The sequence below is a fragment of the Callithrix jacchus genome, chromosome 8 (assembly GCF_049354715.1).
Source record: "Callithrix jacchus isolate 240 chromosome 8, calJac240_pri, whole genome shotgun sequence".
In the NCBI taxonomy this organism is placed as follows: domain Eukaryota; kingdom Metazoa; phylum Chordata; class Mammalia; order Primates; family Cebidae; genus Callithrix; species Callithrix jacchus.
The window spans coordinates 48,110,685-48,134,027 of record NC_133509.1 but is presented as its reverse complement, the minus strand read 5'-3'; the positions used below and the strand labels follow the sequence as shown (position 1 = coordinate 48,134,027).

Sequence of the window (23,343 nt, the reverse complement as noted above, 5' to 3'; positions counted from 1 at the left end):
TCTCATCTGAGCTTCACAAATCAGAGATGGGTTATTTTATAGGAGAGGAAACAGATGTGTTATTTTATAGGAGAGGAAACAGAGAGTAAGGTGGTGTGACCTGGCTAAAGTCACCCATCTTATAAGTGAGTGCTGTGACTTGAGTTCCTGTGTACTGAGGTATCCACCAGATACCACTGCCTCTCACCCTGAGAGGTATAAAGATAAAAAGCACATCCTCTACCTGGCTATTGAGGGCTTCCAGAGCTGGCCTGACTGCTAAATGAGAATACAATAAATGCCACCAGTACGAAGCCATTTACCATGTGCCAAGTGTGGACCAGGCCATGTTACAGATATGCTCTCAATTTTTACTACAACTCTGCATGATAGATGTTTTCTTTGTTTCACACATGAAGAAACAGGCTCGAGAGGTAAAAATAACTAGTCAATGTCCCACAGCTAGGAAGAGGCAAGATGCTACAAATTATCATCCTGGTTATTTTATCATCACGACTCAAGGTTTTAGAGTTATTAATATCTACCATAGTCCTGCATTGCCTTCTGTTTTTACTTATTTTGAGACAAGATCTCACTCTGCTACCCAGGCTGGAGTGCAGTGGTATCATCATGGCTCATGGCAGACTTGACTTCCGGGGCTCAAGTAAGCTTTTCACCTCAGCCTCCTAAGTATCTGTAACTATAGGCACACATCACCATTCCTGGATAATTTTTTTATTATTATATTTTGTAGATATGAGGTCCTGCTATGTTGCCCAGGCTGGTCTTGAACTCCTGGGCTCAAGTGGTCCTCCCACCGTAGCCACCCAAAGCTCTGAGATTATAGGCATGAGTCACAGTGCCCATCCCTGCATTGCCTTTTAAATGGGAATCCTTCAAAAGTAAGCAAAAGAGTTGTATCTATTTTCTGTCCATTCCCTACAGTCTCTGGTTCTCTGCTACACACACTACACTGGGGTCAGTTCCTTCATTTAAATCAAAGCATGTAAGAACAGACATTGATTAGCAACTACTGATAAACACAAAACAATAACTGGGCACTGAATATGAGGAAAGGGTAAAATGCATTTGGAAGGAAGAAAGAGCTAAGGATGATTTTTATCTCCAGGATCTGGAGACCTGAGGGCATGTGGGAAGGCGAGGATGAGGAAATTAAGACAGTTTTCAAGGAAATAAAAGGGTAAAAAGAGGACGCAAGAAATTATAAGGACAAAGCAGGGACTAAGATTTAGACTGTCCCTTTAATCCACATTAATGTCTCTGGCATTTACGGATCTAGGCAGAGCAGCTCCTTGCCATATGGTGACAATCAGATGAGTCTGAGATTCCCAGACATCTTTAAGGATCCTGAATTTTAAGGTCATTGTGCAAGAGAACAAAGAGTCCTTAAGTAAAGAAAACTTAGGCTAAAATTCAAAAAGCCTTGTTAGGTTTTTATTTAGATTTTAAATGTATCTACTGAAAAGTTCATGTTTCAGGCCTAAAAAGCAGCCATCCTAGAAGGTGCTGATATTTTGAGTTTCCTTAGGACCTAACAGGTTGATTCCAGGATTTCATATTTGCAGTGTCCTGCTCAATTACTCAACAACTCCCTGGTTTGCTTCTGGGAGACTGCTGAGTAGAGCAGAGCAGGAGACAATGCTGAGGGCTGGGCAACCAACTCCACACACGGGCACCAGAAAAACCACCAGGCAACCCTGACTTACATTTGCATAACACTTTGTACTTTACAAAGAACTTTCATATGCATTATCTCCTTTGACCATCACAGCCACCTTGTGAGGTGGGTAGGGACTGTATCCATCTTACTCATGAAAAGGCATAAAGACAGGGCTAGCCCCCAGCCTGTCCAGCTGGAGTCTGATTGATGTGGCATGTGCCATGCTGGTTATTAAATATTTTGAAGGTTAGGTGTGGTGGCTGTAATCCCAGCACTTTGGGAGGCTGGGGTGGGAGAATCGCCTGACCTCAGGAGTTTGAGACCAGCCTGGGCAGCATAGCAGGACCTCATCTCTATTAAGAATAAAAAAAAATTTAGTCAGCATGGTGGCTCATGACTACGGTCCCAGCTGCCTGGGAGGCTGAGGTAAGAGGATCATTTGAGCCAGGGAGGATGAGGCTGCAGTGAGCCATGACTGTGTCACTACACTCCAGCCTGGGCAACAGAGCAAGACACTGTCATTTATATATACATATATATGTATACATATATATTCATACATACATATATATACACACAGATAAATATTTTGAATGGCATCCTGGATAAATCACTAACCCATGGATAATAATTCCATCAAGTGGCAGAGCTGGTATTCTAGGCTTTGCTTTTCTCATCACAAAACCAAGAGTTATTTGCTCAAAGAACTCTGTGATAGGTACTATGGGATTTCAGATAATAAGACGTACCCTGTCCCAGCCTCAAGAAACTACAGGCAATACTATACTACAGGATACAGTCAGGGCCTAGAGGGAGGTAAACACTGAGGATTAGACAGAAGAAATGGCTAAACCTTCATAAAGATGGCAGCATTTGAGATAGGCATTGAAGGAAGGGTCAGAGTCTGACAGACTAAGATGCAGGTGAGACTTTTCAAGACCTCCTGAGCAGCTTAACAACAAAACTAACGCTGGGCCTGGGGTGGCAGCTCCCCGGTTAAGTGCCTGTAATCCCAGCACTCTGGGAGGCCAAGACGGGAGGATCACTCGCGCCCAGGAGTTCAAGTCTGCAGTGAGCTGATACTGTCACTGCACCCCAGCTTGGGCTTCACAGAGGCAAGGTCCTGTCTCAAACAAATGAACAAACAAAAAACCCACTAAGGTGAAAAATAACAAAAGCAAAACAAAAGTTGGTCCAACTGCGGTGGTGTTTACAACTAATCGATCACAACCAGTGACAGGTTTGTTTCTTTTCCACTCCCGCTGCTTTACTTGATTAGCTAAAACAAAACAAAACAACAAACAAACAAAAAAACTACCAACAGAACCCAAAATAGACCTCATGGCCTTACCTAACACCTACTCCATCAAGAGATCCAGGGATGGAGCACAGAATTTGCATTCTTAAAAAGCTCCCAAGGGATCAGATGATCAGTCAAGTTTGATTAGACTGATTTAGACCACTGAATTCATCCTTGCCCTGGAGTAGATCAACAAGCTATACTAAATACCCCAAGAATACCCTTCCAATTTCAGAAATCAGCAGTGAAGTCTTTCACCTGTTCACAGGGCAACATGGACAGGAAGTATGTAACACATAGGTGATGTGGTGCCTACATTACGGACTCCTGGTGGGGCTTCCTTAATTCTAATTTCAAAAGCATGATCAGAAATCAATCTGCTGTGAACCAGAGGGTCACAATAAAGGCAATTCATCTGGGCCACAGGGAATTTCCCTTTGTATGTTAACATAAAATAAAAGTTCTCATTATATATATGTGTGTGTATATATATGTATGTATATATATACACACACATACACATCTGATGAGAACTTTTATTTAATGTTTATATATTACATATATTTGTTAAATATATTATTTATGCTTATAAATTTGTTAAATATTTATGGCTAGTCCTAAAAAATACCCTAGGTTTACAAAAATATTCTCCTAAATTTCCTCCTAGAAGTCTTATTAACTTTATTTTCAGGTTAACATTAGTTACAGTTAAGTAATTTGATTCATCTTGTTATTTATGTGTATATGTTGTGAGACACAGGTCACAGTTCATTTTTTTTAATGGCTGTAATTTGTTCCATCACCATTTGTTGAAAGGACACTCCCTTCTTCATTGACCTGCTCTGGTGCCTTTGCTGAGGATCAACTGACCATATATGTAGATTTCTTCCTAAATGTGCTATTCAGTATCACCGACATATATCTATCCCTATATGTGTATCACAGGGACTTGACCACTACAGCTTTAAAGGAAGTCCTGAAAACAGGTAGTGCAGATTTTCTACTTCATTCTTTTTCAAGATTCTGGTTATTCCAGGTCCTTTCAATTCCACATAAACTCTGGTTACATCATCTGAATCGCCAGACTTTTTTTTTTTTTCAGCGTTTTCTCTCTGAGGTATTGACCTCTCTTTGATTTCACTGATCCTTCCTTTCTTTCCCTAGCTTCTCCTCTTCCTCCTCCTCCCTCCTCCTTCCTCCTTCCTCCTTCCTCCTTCCTCCTTCCTTCTCTCTCTCTCTCTCTCTCTCTCTCTCGGCATCCATTGTAGTGTTAAGCCCATCCAGTTAATTTTTCTTTTTGGTATATTTTATTTTTCAGTTCTAGAATTCCATTTGGCTCCTTTAATTGTTTCAATTTCTCTGCCAAGGTCACCCATCTATTCATTTTACTTAAATCCTCCAACATATTTATTCATAATAGCCACTTTAAATTATCTGTCTACTAATTCCAACATTTGTGTCATCTCTGAGTTCATTTCTATTGATCATTTTTCTTCTGGTTATGAGTCACATTTTCCTGCTTCTTTTTCTGTCTTACAATTTTTATTACATGCTGGGCATTGTGGATGCAATACTGAGAATTTGAATTATTAATATGTTTCTTTATAGAGGTATTTAATTCATAGGACCTTAGATCAATGCTGTCAAAGCTCGGATTCAGGCTTCATTAAGGTGAGTCAAGATTAGCTCTTATTCTAGGGCTAAAATAGCCCAACTCCTGTGTTGCAGTCTTTTTCACGTCCCAGCTGAATGCCCAAAGTGTTATGTCTCTCCACTTAGGCTGGCTGGAACTGCATTATTTCCCAGACCATGAGACCACCTTTAACTCAAAGACCCCCAGTAACTATTTGGGGTCATAGAGTCTCATCCTATCCATGCATAGTTTAGTCTTTGGAAATACTTTCCCTCTTGCATGCTACCCCACAAATGCCAGCCATCCCAGAATCCCTGAACACAAACTCTTCTCTCTGTGCTATGGAGTGAATGTCCCTTCAAAATTTGTTGAAATTTAATATTGCCATTGTAACAGTACTAGGAGGTGAGGCCTGTAAGAGGTGATTGGGTCATGAGGGGTTGACCCTCATGAATGGATTAACTCCTTAACTTGGGAGACAGTTAGTTATCTTGGGAGTTTGGCCCCCTTTTTCTGTCTTGCAACTTCTCTCTCTCTCTCTCTCTCTCTCTCTCTCTCTCTCTCTCTCTCTCTCCATGTGATGCTTTCTGCCACATAATGACATAACAAAATGTAGGCCCTCCATTTTGCACTTCCCAGCCTCCAGAATCACAAGCCAAATAAATCTCTTTATAAATTACCCTGTCTGGTATTCTGTTGCAGCAGCAGAAAATGAACTAAGATAGTCTGCAAGGCAAGATGCTTCTCACTGGGCTCTGGTTTCCTGTAGCAGGATTTGTAAAATGCTCTCAGCCAGAAAGCCAAGAGGAGTTTTTTGTTGTTGTTGTTTTTGTTTTTTGGTTTTTTTTTTTTGAGACAGAATCTCACTCTGTCGCCAGGCTGGAGTGCAATGGTGCAATCTCAGCTCACTGCAACCTCTGCCTCCCGGGTTCAAGCAATTCTTCTGCCTCAGACTCCCGAGTAACTGGGACTACAGGCACATGCCACCATGCCTAGATAATTTTTGTATTTTTAGTAGAGATGGGGCTTCACCATGTTGGCCAGGATGGTCTCAATCTCTTGACATCGCAATCCACCCGCCTCGGCCTCCCAAAGTGCTAGGATTATAGGCTTGAGCCACCGTGCCAAGAGGAGTTTTGAGTTCATTTCATGTCTTTTTATTTTATCCACAATCACATGTCTGTCTTGTTTTCTGAGACCCAAAAATAGTTGCTTCACATGTTTTGTCCAGTTTTATGGCTGTTTATAGCTGGAAAATAATTGTGATACCACTATAATTGTAATTCCACTATGGTCGGATATTAAAGTTCCCATTTTGATGTTTAATTTTTTTTTTAAGGGAAGTCCCAGTTCTTTGGTAGATTTAAATTTGTTTACCTTTTATACGTCCCACCGGAGGTAAATAACTCATACTAGGTCTTCTATTATTATTATTGAGACATACATATGCTTAACATTACTAAGAAAACAAAAAGGGAAAACCACTTATTTGTCTTCTTTTCAGGTTCATTTTCCCACCTCATATCCTCATCCAAGTTATTTCTGTATAACTTCTTAACTATTTATCTCCTCTGCACTCTCTCTAGCCTTTCCATTCCCATCTTAAAACCCAGAAACTAAACTTGAATCTAACAGCATGCTGCACCCTAGTGTCTGGTCAGATCTCGGTCATGACAGATGCTTCTTCGTATGTCCAGCAAAATAGCCTTCCTTTAGAAAACGTTCCTTCCCCAGATTCGATCATGCGGTTCTAGAGAGAAATGCTGGGTTATTAAATGACTCCAACCCTGTGACCACAGACAATTGATTCAAGCAGTAGCCACCTGACCAAATCTGAACCACTCAAAGTTCTTCCCTGGCAGTTTTCTTTATTGAACTTGAGTGAAAAAAACATTAAATCTCTAATTGTGAGAGAGGCATGATTTACAGCTGTTAGTGCCATGTCAAAAACAAATGATTAGCTGACAACCAGAGACACAAGTCAGAGAGAGAAGAGACGCAAACATACACAGAACATATGCGATAGTCTCCTGAAAGTATTATGTCCCTAATTTCAGGCACTCCTAAGACCTGCAGGCATCCTGTACTCTTCCTGTGTTTTAGATATATGAAGTACCCCATATTATTTCTAGTAAATGCCCAAAGATGGTTCTGGTTGGATTTCTGTCATTGTCCTGATTAATATTTTGAAAAATGAGAGATTGTTCAGGTCTTCTTTATTGAACACGGCATTACCATAGCTCAAATTCATGTAAAAATTTAAACACTGTCTTCCAGGCTTATAGCTATTTGCGTCTCTTATGATACAATCCTGGTAATTTTTCTGACACAGCTATTTCAACAATCTTGTATCTCCATGAAGTGATTTTGTATCCTCTGGCAAGCTGCATTATTAACCTGAAAAAAGCCATATACTAACACTTAACAAGTCTACTAATAATGATTACGACTGTTTTTGACTATCAACTATGCAATGGAATTTTAATAACATTTTACATGAATTCTAATTTTCTAGTAAGATGCCTACTTCACAACAATCCAGGGAAGTATCTACTAACTTTCAGGTTGATAGAAACTGAGTCTCAGAAATATTAAGAAACTTGCTAAGGGAATAAAGTTACTATGTGTCAGCATTAGGACCGGATCTCAGAATAGAGGAGGCATTACTCTCCTAACATGGTAAGGCTATTTCTATTGATGCAATCTCCAATTATTTTAACTTTGGGGAATTTAATATTTTTGGGAAGACACGACACTACTGACTCATGTTGAATTTACAATCTACTAAAACTTCTTGGTATTTTTCATAACTACAATTAATACAGTTTCCCCCCATCCAGAACATAAAGGAAACACTATTTTTAAACTTAAGTGCAAGACTCCATGTTTATTTTTACTGAAGTCCTATTTGTCTAAGCTCTTTGTGCTGTTATTCACGTGCTTGAATTCTGACTTACCTAATTACACTTACCTAATTTCCCACAGTTGTCTAACCAAAAACACAGTGTTTAAATCTAATGAAAATGTCTAGAGCCACTCATAAATGGTTTATCTACAGAATGACATCTGTCAATACTCATATTTATAAGTATACACTTGGAATATGACTATAAACTAGCTTTGACTCTGTTTATCTGGATTTTCATGTAGCCTATATTTGACCACCTAACATTTACTTTCTGACTTTGTAGCAGAGCCATTAAGTCCCCACACACATACTCTCAGACCTTACCATTGTAATGTATGCCACCTCAACTTCCACCCACTTCAGATTCTGGAAGCCCTTCATACCCCACCTGTGTGCAGGGCAGGCCAAATGTGCTGGAAACTTAACACCCTCTAAAAGCAGCCCTCAACCAATGACCAATGAGGCTTGGTACATCAATACTCCAGCTCCTTTCCCTCAGATAAGACCGGTCTGAAAAGAGATGTCTATTGTGACTCCCAGAGTTGTAACTTGATAATACACCCTCCAAGAGCAGCCTTCCCTACTCCCCTACCAATTTTTCCAAGGACCATCTTCCAAAGTAAACTATTTGTACTTAAAAAGTCCTTGTCTCACAGTCTGCTCCTGGGAAAACTCAAACTAAGACAATCTTATTAAATTTTCACCCAAAGTAAAACCACTTTTAAAATTTTTTACCATTATTCTCCATTTTGAAGATGAGCAAACAAGACCCACATGTGGTAAATGGCAGATTAGATTCCAAACACCGCCATGTGATGTGGCCTCCATAATCTTTTCACTGCTAGCTGTGCCACAGTCACGGCATCTCCCTGTTCAAAACCCTGTGTGTGTGTGTGTGTGTGTGTGTGTGTGTGTGTGTGTGTGTGTGTGATGGGGTGGGGAGGAGAGTATCACATTCTCTCAGTCACTCAACTCCAATTCCCGCCTCTGACAGCAGCAATAATGATTACAGGTTTCCAGTTTTTCTCTTTCTTTCCTTCTTTTGTTTTCTTTTCCTTCCTTCCTTTTTCTTTCTTTTCTTCCTTTCTCTTTCCTTTCTTTTGTCTTTTTGGATACTCAGGAATTGAGTATCTCAGCGCTGAATGGGGAATGGGCTGTGACATCAGATGTTAAGTACGTGACAAGGATGAATTATTTTCATGATGTGTAACCAAAGTAACCATTTTCTTTATTTTCTTCTCCCTTCTTTAAAGCAGACACAGCCACTCTATTTTGCCACCTAAGAAAATTCAGAGAAATTTCCTAAAATCCTTTTGAATTTTTTGTAATCCCAAATCATCTATTTTTCTTAGGTTTGAGGATACTTTTAATTTTAATATTTTATTAGAAATCGGGGTCAGTGGCTCATGCCCATAATCCCAATACTTTGGAAGGCTGAGGCAAGCAGATTGCTTGAGCCCAGGAGTTCAGGGACAGCCTGAGCAACATACACTCTGTCTCTACAAAAAAATACATGCACACACACACACACACACACACACATTTAGCCAGACATGGTGGCACATGCTTAGAGTCCCAGCTACTCAGAAGGCTGAGGTGAAAGGATCACTTGAGCTGGGGAGGCAGAGACTGCAGTGAGCCAAGATGGCACCACTGTACTCCAGCCTGGGTGACACAGCAAGACTCTGTCCCAAGAAGAGATTATGGAAAATTATAAGCATATATACTATAGTGAACAAAACGTAAGGGACCTCCATGCACTCAGCCAGCTGTAACCATGATCAGCATTTAGCAGATCTGAATCCATCTATATTCCTATGAGTGTGTACGTATACACACACATAATGTTTAGAAGAAAGGTTCACATATTATGACTGGTCGAAATGCCTCTTAAGTCTCTTTTAATCCAAAGGGTCCTCTTCCATCATCTTTCCTTGGGATTTTGAGGGTGTACTTTCTCAGTTAAATGAAACTTAGTCTGTCTTAGACACAGGTGGTTGCTCACAAGGTAATGAGGGTCTAAGCCACGGGAGACAGACAGGGTTGGGGGACCACAGACACAATAAATGTAGGGAGCTTTTCCTTTAGGGATTAAAGCAGGGCCAAACAGTCAAGTGGACCCCAGCATCCATTCCTGAGGCCAAGTGCTCATCCTTGGCAATCAATGAAGACTGAGTCCAGTGGCCAGAGGCGAGGGTCCTATGGCTCTCATGTGGGAAGCAGCACCTCAGAAATGGCAGTAACTCACAGTCTGGCCTGAACTCCCCAGAACTGGAGGTAAATGGTGAACCCACCAAGGTAGGTTTGGATGAAGTAAATGTGGAATCCAATTGTGGTGCTCATGAACTGGGAAGGAGGAAGGGCAGGAAGTATGAAAAAGCCCCTACGTATTTGGCATTTAATAAGTGAATGCAAAATTAACCAATGATTAATTGCTCATCAGATTTAAGGATACTCCATGGTCTGTAACTATATTCTAGCAAGACTGACTCATAGATGATTAACAGGGACATTTCTTGGCTTCCTGAATATGATGGGTTCCCCCTTAAAAAGAGGCTGTTCACAAGATTACAAAACCAAGTCCTACACCATGATTCAGACAGATGAGTGAAGAGGAGACAGACATAGCTCCATTTGCTCCTCCAACTAGAAATCCTCACTTTCTGGCAAGAACATAGCTTTGATAAGTTCTCGGATGGCTTCATTCCCAACTGCCTTACTTCTCTGGTGACTGCATTATTTCTTTTGTTATAAAACCGGCAATCCCTGCTTTCTTCTTCCTCTCTGCTTCCCTTTTCCCCCTCTAGTCTCTACTACCTTTGTCCATTTCAGTGAATCGCTGGTGTCCTTCTAAGTTCATCTCCATCCTAAGCAGCATCTTCTGCTTGAAGGCTCTAGTAAGAACTCAAGCGATCTCTCCAGGGCTCTTGACCACTCTTTGGGGAAAAAAACAAGTAGACAACATGGCTTCCTTCACACTACTGCCCACCATCTCTTCTGTGCTGCTGAAGAATTACAGATGTACCAAATTGTGGCATCTTTGTGTTTCTGCTATGTATCTCACCCAGTGGCTACTTCTTAATATTCCCTTAGAAAGTTTTATAGTCTGGGTGCTCATGCCTGTAATTCCAGCACTTCAGGAGACTGAGGCAGGTGGATCTCTTGAGCTCAGGAGTTGGAGACAAGCCTGGGCAACATGGCGAAACCCCATCTCTACTAAAAATTCACAAATTAGCTGGCTGTGGTGGTGCACACCTGTAGTCCCAGCTACTTGGGAGGCTGAGACACAAGAATCACTTGAACCCAAGAGGCAGAGTTTACAGTGAGGCTCTGTCTCAAAAGGAAAAAAAATAAGTTAATACAGATAAAAGATCTTTTCTTGTTTCTGAAAGTAAAGTTTCTCTTCAACAAACCCCATCTCAGTTTCACTATAATATCAAACAAAAAAAAAGTTCACATCAATCATTTTAATGGAAGTTTTGTATTTCCTTCATTTATTACAACTATAATCAGCCATAGTTACTGCAATCAGCATGCAGCATTGAAAAGAACTGAGTGCTCTTCTTTTCTTGTAATGTCTTTAATTCCTCATTACCATCATTTCAGTTGCCAAGCAACCTTCATTTTTATGTCCTATATTTGAAGGGACTAAGCAGAATTATTTTCTAAAAATCAATTTTAAAATAGAATAGCAACCCTGTGTGCTAGCATACCTCTTTATAAATAATAATATTGAATTCAAGATCGAAATTGTTTAAAATATAAATTATGGAAAGCAGTTATAATGAGTTTATTATCAAAAAGTTAATGTGATCATAATACCTGTAAATATCCATAGAAGAGAATCAAGAAAGACACACCCAAGAATGTTGACAGTGATCATCTTGCTCTGGGTGGTAAAATGGGTTACTGTAATTTTCTTTTTGCCCATCTGTATTTTCTATGTTCTCTATGGTGAACATGAATCATTTTAACGGTTATTAACATTAAAAAAGTAAGTGTAAGAGCTGAGGGAGAGTTAGATCTTTGTCAATACAAGAACTTATAAAATAGTGGGAACTAAATGAGAATACATCTGTAAAATATTAACACAAACACTGTAAAATATTAACACATAGCAAATGCTCAAAAGTTAGCTATTACTAAAATAATATTTTTAAAGTCTATGCTAGTGGTTGATCTGATGTATATCTCACAAGGCCTGTGTAAGAACAAGAAACACTCAGTCTATATTAATAATTTTTAAAGACTGGGTTAAAAAATTGGTTGGGTTTCTAAGACTCCATCCTAGGAGTACTGACTCTTCAACCAATATTCTTGATTGATCAAAAAGCACATTCTTAAAATCTGCAAATTCCTGAAGGACTTTCTTCAAGTTTAACGTCATGATGGAGACCCCCATTACACCTTCTCCCAGACACTGCTAGTCTCAGACCTATCATTTCAACGGTATCACCACAGGAAGGGGAAACGGAGGTTCTGAGGTACAAAGTGACCGGTCCAAGCACTGTGGTTTTAAGCCAATGACAATCTCAGAAAGAAAACTGGAGGCTTTCTTTTCTCCAGGATTAACTTATTGACAAGCTTTTATTGATCATCCACAATTCCATCTATGATATATAATTATACACTGGATTAAGTAAAACTGTGACTAAAATGACAGTGGATATTAATCAAGTCTTTGGAATAGGAATTTTTGTAAAGTTAGAATTTTTAAAAAATAAATGGGCAAATTTAAATGCATAAAAACATAGTTTCTATATATTACAATACCAAAACCAACATAAAAATGAAAATGAGAATAGGAAAAAATTGCCTATAGTAAATAATATTGAGTTAACAGCTTTTTATGTAAAAAGCTTTTGCATGCCTCTAATAATGAAAGCATTAAACAGCAAGTGATAAATAGGCAAAGGATATGAACAGACCGTTCATAAAACTGGAAATACAGTAGGCAAACAAACTTATGAAAACACACTCAACAAAAGCTTGGTTATACACACCAATAGTGCCTGTTACCATGCAGTGGGTAATGACGGCAAATGATTAAGCAGATGGAATCAGAAATCAAAATAGAGATAGCATATAATAGGTGAAGAACCAAAGCTCACAAAATTGAGGTTTGGTTGGTCAGAAAAAAGGGCTGGTTAATCTTAGAGATATATAGCGTTGAATTATAACAATAACAACATATAATAATAACTTTAACTCCTGAATGAGAATCTCTCATGTGTTTTCATGTTCCATTGTCATTTCTTTAAGAAAACTTCTCAACCACACTGATGCATGATTTCCTTATCGCTAACATCCATTGTTCCTTTCCTTTGAAGAACACATAGAGAGTTTGTTTTATAAAATACGCAGATGAAAGCAGCAAACAATGGCAGAATTATTACTTTCTCTCAAGAGATAAAAATAGAAATCCAGCTTTTAGGGTCCCTTCCCACCTCAATATTTTGTTATGTAAGCACCTTCTGTATCTGGAAGACAGTGGTGTGCTCCTGAATGTTTACCAGTGGGCTCTCCAAGGGAGGGACTGAAGAGGAAGCCCTGATTAGTAGTGTTTGTTGATTTCCATGATGTGAATACTCCCAACAGACTACTAACAAGCTACTAACATGACTTCACTGAACATGGAGCTGGGGAAAGAAGCATGCTAGCATCTCATCATATAGCATTTGTACCATGTAGACATAACAGACATAACCTCAAAAGCAAAGATAATATTAAAATGTAGTAATGAATTAGGAAGTGGTGAGTTTTGAGTATTTCTTATCTGTGTCTTTAACATAATTGTAAGTGTGTATAACTTAATTTGTAATCATGGCTATGTTTAATAACTAGCTTGCAAAATTCCCCCAAATTTAACAATTTGCTCTTGTGAGCTGGTGGTATAAGCCCAGCACACCACTTCTAGAAGATAATGAAACATTTTTTTTTTTCCAATTACCTCTTTCCATGAAGAAAGAAATTAAGACATAAATCCATATCATTCTATGTGTCTTCAACACATGGCAAATTATTTTTGCCCTCTGGTCTTGTGGCTCTTACCCAGACCTCTGACTACCTAGTTGGTGGGATCCCATGTAATTAAAAATGATGGCCCCTTGTTCAAAAATTATTAAAAATTTCAAGACTGTGACAGCATTAAAGCAAGCATGGGAACCTATGGGCCTTCAGAGGCAGCATGCCCAGGAAGCTGGCCCTGCTTACATTCTCACTCTTTCCCTATTCTCTTCCTTCCAGCCACTCTAGGACAACCCCAACTAGGTTGCAGCCAAAACTCACTTAATTCCAGAACAAGACACACAGTTCAGCAGCTGTAAATGTTCCAGGCAGGAGTGGACAAGTTCTAACATCAGCAGGTGGGCTGGGGCTGGGGCTTGGACTGTAGATGACCTTCTCCAGGAGTCTCAGGGTCCAACACACCTGTTTCTGTCAATTACTGAACAGACTGTTTCTGCTTTCAGTTTCCCAAGGTGTTTTCATTACAGACTTCATGAACTTCAGGTGCACATACTGCCTTAGATAATCTGTTAGCACTTTTGAGTAAGTGCTCGTGGGAAGCACTCCCCAGTTCCTCCCCTGCTAAGCCACTACTATAGCCCTGTGACCCACAGGGGAGGGGCATGCGTTACAGAGTAGATACAGCACCCCTGGAAACTAGAGTGTTGAATAAAGGTGGAAATGTACTCTAGAATATGGCCTTTGAATGCAAAGAATCAAACTGTAATTGTTAACAGACATCCACATTTATTTACATAGTCAAAAGACAGGCTGTATGTTTTGTACAGGACTTAGTACAGTTGAGAAGAGACAGCAATGCAGGAAAATCTGATAGAAGTACTTCCAGGGTTTCAGACCTGTTCATAGGCAGGGCATCTCATCAGATCTGGCTGGATTGCTCTAGAGATCTCCAAGAGGCCGGCTTCACCATGTGCTTTTCTAGTTCACATAGCTGAAGAATCTATATGCTTTATTGCTTTTCTGAAGATCTGTGCCCTTCAGGTTTTCCTAGGATGCCTGAGAACACGATCTGGGATGTTTAGGAAGCAAGTGTGCTCTAGGACAGTATTTCTCAACATATGTCATGGGTCACCTCCATCAAAACCAGTGACTGCTGGCTGAATGGCAGTCTCTGGGGCTGACTGTCAGGAATCTGAATGTTCCACACACTCCCTGATGGTTATTCCTCATGCCAAAGTTGGAGGATCTCTGGAAGAGCAGAAAGGACACAAACCTCGGGGGGGAAAACTGACCAGAGTTCACATCTCAGCAGCTCTCTCACTAATGAGCTGAACCACTTTGTACAGGTCATTTAACTTCCCTGAGCTTCAATTCTCTATTCATTAAAGGAGCAAAATAACAACCACCTCATAGAGTTGTGGGGAGAATTAACTGGGTCAAGTCAGGCAAGGCTCAGTACCCTACAGAGTCTACAGTACATGTTTACTGTCAGTCCACTGTCTGTCCATCTCCCTGTCTCCAGCTCTCCCAGCAGTAAAAATCATCTCTCTGGATGGATTTACTGAATTAAACTGCTCAGAATTCCTGAGACACTGTCTAACTTATGCAGAAGCATTTTTAAGGCTGTCTCTGTTCTCTACAGAGTAGCCTGCCATAAACACTGCCAAGCAGGAGAGCACAGATATGAGTGAAGGGGATTTCCCATTTCCTCCTTTCTCAGGCCTGGCAGTCACTGAAACTCACACTCATGAGAGGGCAAACGAGCCTGGGGCACTGGTGATGTCTGTCCTCAAAGATGCAGCAAAGACCTCCTTGGAATAAATAGTGTCCAGTCTTATAATAATGCTCATTCATTCTAAAGGACGAAGAGCAGCCTGGGAGCTGCTCTGATGACTAGAAGCCTCAGGATGCAAGTGCCCCTGAGAACCATCCTTTACACATGAAATCTTGTAGCCACAACTCCCAGCGATTGGGGGTAATTCCACTGAGGAGGCTTCTGGAAAAGCTGTGTTCTTCACACAGGGCCTGTCAACAGTGGCTAAGGCTTTGGGCCCTTCCTGACACTACAACCGACTTTGTTCCTTGGCGTTGCCTGTTATTTAGGTCTACGTGCCCACTGATGTCATGCTCCTGTTATGGGCACCTTGCTTTACTATATAGACCAAGTTGCCAGAGTGCCAAGAAATACCTAATCTTTCCTTTGCCACAGAGAGTGCCATGGCCCTGAGTGTGTGTTTGCCTTTTGTGGCTCCAATTTTACAAACACATGGAATGTTTTACCTTCAATAAGCTGAGGCCTATAAAATGCTTTTAACAGCCAACTGCTCCACGGCAGAGAAAACGTACCTATTAGCTTTGGGGTATTTCTAGCTTGAAAGGTCTTTGGATAGCATTAGTACAATTCATACAGGATTTACTGATTCACACTTTGCTCAATAGAGAATATCAGGCAGGCATCTGGTATATAGATGAGGTCCAATCAATATTTCTTACACTGAATGGAGTTTCATTTCTAACTGGGGAGAGACCAGGATTGCAGAAGGGTGGGCACCGGGTGCAGGCCTGTCCTTTGTGGCATGCAGGTCTCCCCTGAGTGTAGGAAGGCCTGTCTTAGGAGAAAGATCCAGGCTTGCCTCAGCTGAGGTTGCAAGTGGCTACTACGGGTAGGGGAAGGAGAACAGGAGCAGCCCATCCTCTCTTGAGACTAGGGGCACAAGGCAAATTCTTTCAGTTCTCAAAGATATATTTTCCTGTTTGTTCAATGGAGACAGTAACAACTGACCTGCCTATTTCAGATCTGTTCTCAGTATAAAAGAAAATCAATACAAATGGAACTCTAAGAAAAAATAAGATAGTCCATAAATAGAAGATATTAGGAAGCATATCCCTTCACACTAACAGGTTAGACGAAACATGGAGTTTCTTCCCACATCTCACTGGGCGTAGGAGGTCTGCTTACTGGGGTGGAGTTGCAGGGGGCATCCCTTTCTGAGGCAGGTGTGCAGTTTTCTTTCTGGTGCTGTCAGAAGTTGTCTTGCATTGAGAGGGAAACAAGGAAAAAGCTTTGTTGATTTAGACAGTTAATTTGGCCTTCCATTTGGCCCCAAATGCTGGCAGCCCTCTTGTAAAGGGAAAAAAACGAAAAGCCCAGATGATCTCATAGGTCTTCTCCACCTCTGAAACAGATGGTGTGATTCACATACATTTGACATAAGTGTTACCAGGTTGTGATGATTCCCCTTATTATACTCAGCTGAAGAGGGGATTAACTAGCAATAATATGCTGAGAATGTAAAGCATGACCTCTAATTAGAATAGAGGGTGGGAGTGGGATGTTTCACGGTTAAAGCAGTGAACTATGACTCAAGGCCCTAAGTTTCTAGTCACAGATCTGCAACCTTGTATGTGACACTGAGAGGCTTGCTAGAGGCCTTCAAAAGTGCTTTTAATTTATATGCACTTGCCACTGATTTTAAAAGCAATATAAGTCCTTCTTCTGAGAACAATGTGGGTGGCAATTAATGGTTAATAATTTTAAAGAGATAGCCATCAGTAAGACTTCTGAGTGTCCATGATGCTTTAAGCAATATTCAGACTCTTATCTAGAAATGCTAGCAAAATGCAAATCCCACAGTTTCCAGAAAATCTATTCTTCTTTCCTTCAAGTCAACCATCTACCCTCTCCAGCACTGTCCAACTGACTTTTTGCAACAACGAAAGCTCTGTCCAGCATTAGGTGCCATTTGTGACTACCGCACACTTCACCTATGGCTGGTGAGGCTTAGAAACTAAATCTTAACATTTGATTTAACCTTAACTAATTGAAATGTGTATGAAAATAGCCATATGTGGCTAGTGCATTGGACAGCACAGCTGTAGCCAATTCAAACCTCCTGAAAGCAAGAAGGTAAGGTTGAGAGGCAGTAGAAACTAAATTAACAATTATTCAGTCTTCCTCTTTAAAGGTTTCTTTTCTTCTTTTATTTAAGTTGCTGGGAGGAGTAGCTGAAATTACGGTCTGAGGCAAAAGAGTGCCAATAATAACTGGATAATAACATCCCCCCCCAACATTTCTGAACTGTTTCTTTTTCATGGGTTTAAAATGAGAAGACATCTAAACTCATTAACAAAAAGCTAGCTAGATTGCTTTAATCTAAAGCAACACTTTTCTATACAAACCCAAGAAAATAACCAGTAAGGTAAGGTTCAGGAGAAGCATTAGCCTTACTCTGTACTATTGTTATGTCACCTCTTAAAGAGACCTACAGAAGCACTGATATGTATTTTGCCAAGGGTTTTTCTGTCATAAAGTCTGCTGCTAATTCCTGGCTCCATTTCCGCTGCAGCCCAGTTTCCATGCCCCAGCCCCATAGATGGGTCAACTGATAACCAAAGAGCAAGAAGAGAGACAGACAAAAGCTTCTGGCTTCTGTTCCTTCTAGACACAGAGCATCTTTTCTTTTTTGCATCTTTCATGTACTGTGATGAGAAACCCTGCAGTACATAATACACAAAACCCTGATATCTTACCTTACTGACTTCCCACAGCATTCCCATGGGCCATGAGGGACTTGAACAAATCAAGTTCAAGTTGTTCTTCTTAACCTGTGTCCTCACTCTTGAAGTGCACTTACTCAAACTCTACATGGTATAAAAAACTTACTCTTCCTGCATGCCTTCGGTATTTATCACCCTGTCCTTTGTATATATTTTTTCCTGAACAGTATATTTCTCAGGTGTCATAAAGCTCTTACGGAAGGGGCAGTTTTGTCGCTGCAATTCTTGAGCACTGACTAGCACAGCGTAAGGTGCAATTAAGGGCTTAATCAATGCTGCTTGATAACGGATAAAAGACTAGTAGATTCAATGGGACTTTTAAGGCTTTGGGATTTTAAGCCACTTTTTTTCAGTTCAACATATTCCAGAACACAATATACTGTCATTGCCTTTGGAGGATCGACAGAGGGGATCAAATTAGGCTTGGTTATTTGTGGGGAAGGACTTCGGAATCAGTCATGTATTTTTCAGGTTGATATCACGATTCTTTGAAGATTAGAAAAACATTCTTGAACTCAGCTGACAGTTGCACAACTGGCATGGAAGGAAGGAAGGTAGTATGCTAAATACATTTCTGGTCCCCCTTTTTCCAACAGTGAAACAGAATAAAAATCCTTATTCAGGAAATAGTCACAGTGGCTTGCTGAAGCCCAGTAAATCTGACTGCTGAGACGGTGTAAGGAACTTTGCAGCTTATTCAAGTTGGGAAGGAAGCTCGAGCCCAGTACATGATGAACAACTGGACATGGCTGGACATCGGCTGGACATCGGCCGTGCCTTCCCAGTCTCTGGTCTCCACTGCCCTCTAGTTTATCTCCTGGCAGCACATTTTCTAAGGAGATTTTTTTCGAATAGAAAGCCATTCATTCTGCTCCCAAATTCATCTTAACTGAAAGATTAAAGTGTAAAATAGGTGTAAAATAACACTGAAATATCAATGTTCATAAAGATCTAATGAAAATTTAATGCTAAACTAGTAATACTAAAAATGCTTCCTCTTTTCCAAGTTAAAGTCGACAATAAACAGCACTTTAAAGCAGAGGCTTGTGAAGTGGGGTTCTTGGGTCAGATGCATCAGCAGCGCCTGGGAACTTGTTAGAGATGCAAATTCTTGGGCCCCACCCCAAACCTACTAGAGTAGAAACTGGGGGTGGAGCCCAGCAATGCGTGTTAAAAAAAAAAAAAAGCCTCCATGTGTGATTCTGATACTCTAATGTTTGAGAACCGTTACTTTAAAACAATCTTGAAATAGTTTAAACTGTTCAATGTTGTACTAAATTGTACTAAATGAATATCCCTAACATGTCAAGTGTTTCTCAATTCTATGCATAAGGTCTGAGCAAACACTTAACACACACGGTCACTAGTCAATCATTCTGAGATATCATGGATTTTGAGCAGCCTGGGATCTGATTAAGCTTCCCCTTAGCTTCCCAGGGGCTCTCAGTGCTGGGGTAGGCTGGCGGGGGCTGGTATGGCTGAGCGGAGCCACATAGTTTCCTCTGCTTCGCCGCAGGAGACGCAGGGATATGAAAAGGGGTCCATAGGAGGAACAAGAAGCTGGAAATCTTTGAATTCAATGATTTCATTGAAATCCATCAATTTTAATCATTTTTTGGAAGGGAGGAAATACTTAGTACTTTTCAATCACTATTTCACAAATAAAAATTCAAAAAAAGAACATGCTTTTAACATTTTGAAAAATTTTTCAGATGACTGCTTGATGGCTGCACTAAGCTGTGCCTCCCTCATGGTGAGCAAAGGTGCTGACAGAGTGCGGCCTCTGAAATGTTTGTGTCCACACTTATTTCCCAGCCCCTTGACCCTGCATTGCAACGTTTATCAACCAACGTTTCCTCGCCACAAGTCTCCTGGCTTTACCCAGTCCTTTCCTATTCCACCACAGCTACCCTCCAGATTGCAAGGAGAATTACTGGGACTTTATTCCTCCAAATGATTCCAATTTCTGTTTGATAATAATGTTTGCTCATGTAACAGTCTTTATGTGCCCGAAGAATGCTAGGACAGAAAAGGCTCAAAGTACCAGATGCATAATATCATTTTATGATACTTTTCATCACAAGAAAAACCTCCATCCGAAGAAAAATGGAAATGCAAACTCTCCTCAGTAACTTTTCTCACTTTAAAATTGCACTTCTCATCACGACCTATTACACCCACATAGTCATGTGCCACAGGCTCTGCAGACTGTCTCCAACATTTCAAAGGCTCAAAAGCTATTTTTAAAGCCAAAATACAATCTAGATTGCTGTTCTGTAAAGCACTTTTAAAGAACAAAGTAATAGAGTGATTTTTATGCTTGTGGGCAGTTAGCCAACTCACCAAAAGATTGAATGCAGCTGTCAATGAGATCGTCCAGGCTGGCTCCTTTGGCTAAATGTCCCAGAGACACCATCATTCGGAACTGGGTGATCTGGGCCAAGCTGGGATGGGAGGGGAAGGGGCTATTGGCTGGCTTTGCCTCTAGTCTTGCTTTAGGGGCAGCTCTGCAGCCATGGGAAGTTTTCCTGGGGAAAGAGAGAAAGCAGTGAGGGGACAAATTGGCAGCTCCACACTCTGAAAGCAGATTGGAGTGGAAGGGAATGGAGATAAGACAATTAATCTCAGGAGTTGTGCTGATAGAAGACATACCCCTCCCACTTGGCAAATGCACCAAACAGACTGGTCGGCTGTTAAAGAGACATCTCCCCAGCAAAGGTGAGATTTCAGGGTTGCAAGTAGGACTTTTGATCCTGGCATTAGGATTGCTCTTCAGTTTCCTGAAGGGGAATGGCAGAGGTAAGACTATCCTGGTAGTCCTGAGCTCCCAGCAATATATTTTCTCAGCTTCTAAGCCACTGACTTGAATCTTAAGAATTGTTTACATTGATCTCATCTTGGGCTAACTTCATTCATTTTGAGCAATACGTGAGATACAACACAAGGTCAGTCAGCCTCAGAATCACCATTAAGAACGTTAGGGGATAGATATGTCAAAGACTGAGGACCCATGTGAAGGAAGTGAGGGGTGATGGTCGTGGTGTTTACATTTTAAGTGAGTCCTGCCTTTCTTACAAATCTTGATTTTAAGATCTTGTTTTTCACGGCTGATAATACAGGTAACCATTATGAGTCATTTTTGTTACTAAACATTTTTTTCAAATCCTTTCTTGGGTCCTTAATGATTAAAACAGAGAGCAGAGCTGTGAGAGTGTTGTTCTAGAACTCAGTGTAAAAAAGCAAGTTTGGATCTAATAATGGCTTAAGAGCCCAGTGGGCTTTCATCCACTCACATGCAGCTTTATCTCTGGTCATGACCTCATCCGTACAAATCATTGTGCAAACGATTTGGGAAGTTTATTGTCCCCTCCATTAAAAAATACACATACACACACAGATCCATATCTATAATCTTTATGGTTTAATAGTGACGAGTATTGCTAGTAACTCTTTTGAGCATTTAGTTAATTCTCCTCTCTCTACTGTGGCTTTGGTTATTTCACAGTTTACTACCAAAGCAATAAAGAGAAAAAGAAAAAATATATACCTCAGAACTGTAACTTTACTCACTATATATTATTATAAATGGATAATGTCATCAATCAACCTCTAAGTGCTTCTTCTATGAGTAAGGCATCGTGACTGGCCAAAGAGGACCACAGTGAGCTAGTCCAGGTGAACATACTTTATATACTCATTACATATTAGTTGCTGCTGTTACATAGTCTAGAAGTTCCTTAATACAAAACTCTGAGAAATCAGACTGAGATAATAAAAAGAAAGCTATATAAATGTTAAATAAATGTTCTATGAGTGTCAAGAATAAGAAGCCTGGTGTTCCCAGAGAAGAAAGAAGCAGTTTGACGGAGAATGTCTAGGAAAGCTGCTCTGACAAGACAGAATCTCCATCAAAGGGGCTGAGTAAGTGCTTAGATCAAAATAAAATCCTAGGCACACGTGGGTTTTAAGAAACCAGCCTGCTAAGAGATGGTGTAGAACTTAACTATGGGGCCACTCAGTACACAGCAGGGGCACTCTGGCCCTTCAGGCTGTTTCAAACTAGCTCCAGAGCGCTGGTGCTCAGTGGCCGCTGGCCTCTATTCTGACCTGGTGCAGATCTAGTGAAATTGAATCAACAATTGGTTATTGGACATCTGCTAACCCTAGGCAGTAACTACTGAAAGATCAAGTCAACAGGACTCAACGGTCTGGCCATAATTGATTTTCTACAGGCCCTGGGATAGCCCCAGAATCTGATCGGTCTCTGAAAACAAAATAATAATGGTGACATGAATTGAGTGCCTATGCTATGGCACGTAGGCTAACAGCTCAGAAGGATGTTATCCCCATCTCATGATGAACTGAATCTTAAAAAGGGTAAGTAACATAGCTGAGGTGATAAAACTCATGTATCATCAATCTGAGATTTGTACCCAGCACCTCTCTGGCTTTATTCATTTAATAAATATTTACTGTGCCTGGAACTCTGCACATTTCACAACATCAGGGTTAGTTGCAGACCATCAGAGAGAGGCTGAAAAGGCCAATTCAATTAAAAATGAAAGTAAAATCCTTCAAAAGCATAGCTGATAATGTAAAGTCTGAATCTCAGCCCGTATTCCTTCTGCAGGCCCTCAGAACTGTCCTAAGGTCCCCAGAGCTGGACAGATTCTTTACAGTCATTTTCCAAACCCCTCCTCCATAGGTGTGGAGGTCCAGAATCAGAAGGGCAACGTGCCTGGTCACCACTGCAGAGACAGGCTAGAAGCCAGCCCCTTGCAGCCCATGCTGTGCTCCCCAGGTGAGCTCCCTTCCCTTCCTGGAAGCACTAACAACTCTCTAAACCTGGGGCTGCATATCCACAGCTGGGATTAGTCAGCTTTCTGCCCCAGGTGCTGCCATTGTCACCATTAAGACCTCCACCAAAGGCAGAGGAGGGGAAAGATTAAAAAAAAAAAAAGGTCATTCATTGTCGAAGTCTTTCTCTCAGACTTTTCACAATATTTCTCCCTAGATCCTGGAGGCAACTGCAACTAGAGGCTGTATCTACACACAGAGCTTCCTGCTAGAGGTGGAGGGGAGGTGGCTACTGATCCAAGGAAAATTCCATTTTCTTTCTTGGTTGGTGTCATTGACCATTCAAGACTCCTAATCCTGCCCTGTTTTCTAATTCTCGTCATATTTCCTAGTGTCACCAGTAAGAGAAATCACTTTGTTTTATAAGGGGGATTCTTGAAGGTGGATGCTTTTACCAGAACTAGGAGGGATTAGGGTAGAGTATAGGCTAGTAAAAGGGAAGAGAGGGTGACAAAAGCTAT

The 23,343-nt window shown here is 40.7% G+C and overlaps 1 protein-coding gene across 3 annotated transcripts in view; it reads right to left on the bottom strand.

Annotated features, from left to right (window-relative positions):
• The window catches only part of RASGRP1 (RAS guanyl releasing protein 1), a 75,697-nt gene that overhangs the window by 50,520 nt on the left and 1,834 nt on the right, over window positions 1-23,343 (bottom strand). For 2 of the 3 annotated variants that reach the window (XM_002753558.6, XM_035259883.3), the window contains exon 2: window positions 20,369-20,553. The exons of the other annotated variant lie outside the window; for it this stretch is intronic. In XM_002753558.6, the coding sequence (XP_002753604.1) occupies window positions 20,369-20,553 (185 nt within the window). The remainder of the gene's footprint in view (window positions 1-20,368; window positions 20,554-23,343) is intronic. 3 annotated transcript variants of the gene reach the window in all.